Source organism: Clinocottus analis, unplaced genomic scaffold (genome assembly GCF_023055335.1).
Source record: "Clinocottus analis isolate CAN_PGR_092001 unplaced genomic scaffold, fCliAna1.0.p SCAF_14, whole genome shotgun sequence".
Lineage (NCBI taxonomy): Eukaryota > Metazoa > Chordata > Actinopteri > Perciformes > Cottidae > Clinocottus > Clinocottus analis.
The window spans coordinates 10,431,401-10,436,203 of record NW_027175865.1 but is presented as its reverse complement, the minus strand read 5'-3'; the positions used below and the strand labels follow the sequence as shown (position 1 = coordinate 10,436,203).

Sequence of the window (4,803 nt, the reverse complement as noted above, 5' to 3'; positions counted from 1 at the left end):
GTTAGTTTAATAAGAGCTGAAATAATATTTCAGTACCACTTCAAGTATTTATAGTTCAGTTTATAAATGGTAAAATATTAATTCACTGTTAAAGATTCAGGCACAGTTAAAAAAACAACTTCACAATGACGTACATTTTTTTAGGTAATGATGCACATATAAATATTGGCAATCTGTTAAAAGGGAGCTACATGCTTTCTTGATTGAAAGTTAAAGAAGTTTGGTACAACTCAAGTTTGAACCTTAAACATATAAAACGTCTTGGCTGTGATGAGTCTCCAGGCCAGCAGAGACTCCAGGAAGTTAGTCCGGTAAGCTCCCATACAACAGCTATAACATTAAAAAAAATCTTCAATATATTTGAGTAAATACTAACTGAAAAAGTACTCAAGTCTGCAGTTACATGTCATTATTCAAGGTGTTAAATTATAAAGCACAGACGAACACGATCAGGTGTGACGGATGATGAGCCAAGTTAATTGCAGCTACTTATCTGTTCTCTTTAGGCAGCTCCTGATAAGCCCTCCAACTCTTAGCACCTTACAGCTAATGAGACTCCCCACTGACGGCTGTGTGTGTGGAGGGACAGGGGGGGGGGCAAAAAAAACACCGAGATCTTTAAGACGTCTCTCAGCACTTTATCACCTGACACCAACTGGCCAACATGAAAGAGTTTTTTTGTGGGAGGAAATATGCCCTGAAAATCCATAAATATTTGTATTAATAACCATTAGATCACACAAACCGCAATGTTGTAGATTTCTAAACTGGTGATTTTTGCAAATCCACTTTGTCTTAGCTATTTTTCAAATAAACAAGAATCATGGCCATTTCAAATGATTGAGTGAAAACAAAGTAAGCAGGGCTCAACATTCAAAAATAGAGCTTTTTAATTGGGGTTAGAACTCACAAATGTCCATTTCTGTAGATTTTCATTCAAAGGCAGACAACGCACCTTCATGTGAAAACAGTCGATGCAACACTGATGGAAAAGAGCACAAATAATAAGAGAATAATTCTTGAGAGTAAACTCTGAGAGTCCAAATCCCCATTGCAGCTATTATTCAAGATAACCTTTTCAAAAAGGCACCAGAAGGAAGAGAAGTTTCTGAACCTGGGCTCAGCGGCCTCTGTTGTCTAGACTTCCGACTTCAGTATACAAGTGCGAGAAAATGCACAGAGTGGCTACAGCACGGTTATATTAACTTATGCTCTTTAATCCAGTACACTGTTTAACAGATGAGGTTGAGAATGTTTCACTCCTGTGTTTTTATTTCTTTGAAGAGGTTTTGCTCCACCCACAGGCCGTGTATGAGAGTTGCATTTCATTTGCTTCCATCCTCTTGTGTGCTTTTCCTGTATATTTCTCCAGAGCCATTGTTGTCATTAAAGTTGTATCACCATATTATATAACACATAATTGAACCAATTTCAAAACAGAATAAGATTATATGAGCTGTTTGTCACTTTTCCTCTTCTTCTTGGACTTTGGTGGTTCAGGACCATCACTGTAACTAGATGTGACATCTGAACTGGTTTCATGTCGCCTCTTTTTGCTTGGCTTGTCACTGAGGTAACCACTGGAGTCACTGCCGTGGACTTCCTTGGTCAAGAGCGCAACCTCCTCCTCTTCTTCTTCTTTCACATGTTTTTTTTTCTTCTTCTTCTTCTTCTCACCAGCTCCGTTGCCATTTGCTTCAGGGATTGTTCCGTTCAGCTCTGGTGTTGTGCTGCCATCCACTTGGCGGGAAGGTGTACTTTCATCATCCTTCTCCTCCTCCCCCACTTTGACTCTCTTCTTTTTCTTCTTCTTCGTCGGGGTGTCTACAGGAGACTCCTCGGTGAGTTGTGGCTGGTCTGCAGGGATGCCCGACTCCGAGCTCTCACCCATAGCCAGCAGCTCTTGCACCCTGAAACACACACAGACAAAACAGTCATCAATCAAGGAAAGTCCATTCGAAAATATAATGCAACTAGTTCATACAACAAATAAATTGTGAGACTAAGAAAAGAGTCAACAAAGATTTCTAAAGCACATAAAATTCCCCATAAAAACGTGTGACATCATTATTGAGTTGAACAAAGGTTCTTATTCAGAATGTGTAGCTGCAAAATCAAGTGGGTCAAAAAAAGGTGATGGCACCCTCATACCAGCATAGTTTTTTGTAGTAAACACATTTTAGAAATTGAAATATATTCAGCAACTAGAAGACATTGCCTTGTGCTCTGGAAAATTTTGTTTCACTATTATCTCAGATTTTATAGGACTAATCAAAACTTATCAATATAATAGTAAGTGTATGACATCTTTAACCATGCTTCTCTAAAGAATTAACATGCACCCAGTAGCAGCGTGTGCGCAAGACTTCACAATAAAAACAACAGGAGTAGATGTTTTGATGCAGTTCATGCATCGGCTCACCGGGTTTGACAGACGAACCACTCGCTTCCATAGAAAATGAATATTATGACAAACTGCTTTGCCTAGATGGATTTTAATTGATAGCTGCATTTGGACAAGCTAAGGTTATGTAGCTGAGTTAATCAGCCACATTTCAAGTTTCAGTTCATCACAAACATCTAGTCAAGTAGTTTCTGCATCAAGTGGAGGTGTGTCTGTGATCTGCCCAACAGATTATTTGAATCAAATGGGTGCCAAACCGTTTCAATCAAAACACGGACGAGTTGCAGCTTTGTAACAAAAGAGAACGCATATTAGTGTTGTCCCCCGTCCAGCCATCACCACCCACAATTACCTGGTCCTGTCCAGCCGTCCTCTGATCAGCAGCACCCCTGCAGTGTCAGCGTCGAGGGCAGTCACCTCAAACTCCATCTGTGCTCCGATTCTCGGCCCTGCATATCGCCAGGTATCCACAGAAACCAGGTTGGGTTTGGGGATGCTGGCGTTGAAGCAGCCGTGCACCAGGCAGCCCACATGGCTTATTCCAAGTTTATTCACTTCACCCTAGGAATAGGAATTTAAATGACATGCATAAAGGTGGTCCACAGATAAATATTCTTCTTTTCACAAGCCTGTTTGACTAGTGTGAATCCGAGTGAAATTGATACTTTGTCAGTTTTCTCTTTAGTCTGGTAGGTTTCACAATGTACAAATTAAAGCACAGCAAACAATAAAATGCACAAATCCTTCTTATTATACTTCTGCAACTACAACTCCGGCTGGCCACGCAGTCGGATTGACGGACTCGTTTTGTTTTATAGTTCCCATGCGTTTTTATTACGCCAGAACAGTAGGTGGCGCAACGATCGTTTAGAGTCGACCTGCACACCGACGTTCACCGATATCTACCTCCAGGAATTCACTGCCATCTGCGTGTCCTTATACTCCGTCAGACGGGTTATATAAATGCTCATATTTGTGGTCTTCTTCAGCCAAACGGCTGTAAGCCACTTTGGATAACAGCATCTGCCGAGTTCAGTAAATGTCAGTTTTACCTGCAGTTTCTGTCCTTTTTCGGGCTGAAAGACAATAAAGTTGGCCTCTATGTCCATGTGGATGTAGCCGCTGTCGTCGTAGATGTTTCCATTAGGACCCACTATCCTGATGTTGTCATAAGCCAGAGGTACTCCCTTTAGACTGAAAAAGTCAAGTCAAGTTGAATTAGTTTGAACAATACCATACATTTTGACATTCATGGCACAATATAACATGTTGTTGTCAATCCAGTTCTATTTAAAAGGAAGCATGAACATCAACATCTCATGTGCACAACAATTAGTTAATTGTTCTGGTTACATTGGATCACTTTCATTAACTAATTTGGTGTGTTTATCTGATACGACCAATGGAGGCCAGAAGTACAGAGAACTGTTTATTTACAGTCATCCTGGACCAACTGGTGAAAATGTAACAAAGCACATTAACTTTCTAGTCGATTAAATGCATTGGAGTTCTATAGCGAGTAACTAGATGGTTGGAAGATTAAAGTTCTCATATACAATATGAATGTAACAAAACAGTATAAAAGTAACAAAAGTAGCTTCACTTTGACGCCTGCAACAATAAATGCTGCAGGCAGTAATGTATCAATAATAATAATAATCTGAATATATAGAATTACACCTACAGTGGGCAGTTTTCTGCACGATTTATATTTTAACTTTTCAGTGCATTTTGCTAGTGCAGAATTGGTTTTACATTGCTGCACATTTCCAGTACAGAGTAGTTTCTCGACCACTGCAAGAAACAAGTGACAGGCTTGACCTCGTGCCCCGGTAGAAATGGCCAAACTCAGCTGAAGTAGTTGCGTCAAATGCAATAAATAACGTGTCCGGTGTCGTTACCTTTGGGAGAACCTGAGCAGCTCGGCTTCCAGCTCCTCCTGTATGCCGGTCCTCTTCGTATTCAGGTACATGGGCGGCAGGGCGACATGTCTCCGGTGCGCGTTCATGACCAGACACGAGTACGGCGCTGACAGCAGCTCGGAGGCGGCTGCGAACGACGGAATGGCGCACGAGACAACGCCCGGTGCGAGGGACTCTTCTTTCGGTTGGACTTCGGCACCGGCGGTGGGTGTTTCACCGGACATGTTCACATGTTTTGGGTCGTCTTCGGCATGCTCGAAGTTCGCCATGCTGTTTAGGAAGACCGGAAGACGGAAGATGAGCAATTTCCGCTTTGAGGAAGGCTCAACGTCTGTCAAAGTATGTCGTTATATTGCCCCCTGTTGGTTAGGAGGAGAAAATACAGTCGGGACATAATTAAAATGGTGAAGCTCCAGCACTAAAGAAAGATATTATTTACCTAATAAATAACAGCTATAATTGGATTTATAATTAAGA

General features: G+C 41.3%; 1 protein-coding gene across 1 annotated transcript; it reads right to left on the bottom strand.

Annotated features, from left to right (window-relative positions):
• Positions 1 to 789: 789 nt before the first annotated feature.
• polr1f (RNA polymerase I subunit F) lies at positions 790 to 4,601 on the bottom strand. Its single transcript, XM_068575749.1, has 4 exons — positions 4,306 to 4,601; positions 3,457 to 3,598; positions 2,757 to 2,965; positions 790 to 1,910 (listed from the first exon to the last, which is right to left on the bottom strand). The coding sequence occupies exons 1-4, from the start codon at positions 4,593 to 4,595 to the stop codon at positions 1,448 to 1,450; spliced, it is 1,104 nt and encodes a 367-aa protein (XP_068431850.1). The 5' UTR covers positions 4,596 to 4,601; the 3' UTR covers positions 790 to 1,447.
• Positions 4,602 to 4,803: the final 202 nt, after the last annotated feature.

What these genes read in the sequence shown, in the direction of transcription:
- polr1f (XM_068575749.1), bottom strand. Translation starts at nt 4,595, where the DNA reads ATGGCGAACTTCGAGCATGCCGAAGACGACCCAAAACATGTGAACATG. An exon ending in CTGCTCAGGTTCTCCCAAAG is followed by an intron (nt 3,599 to 4,305) that starts GTAACGACACCG and finishes TGACTTTTTCAG; the next exon opens with TCTAAAGGGAGTACCTCTGG. An exon ending in GGACGGCTGGACAGGACCAG is followed by an intron (nt 1,911 to 2,756) that starts GTAATTGTGGGT and finishes TGTGTGTTTCAG; the next exon opens with GGTGCAAGAGCTGCTGGCTA.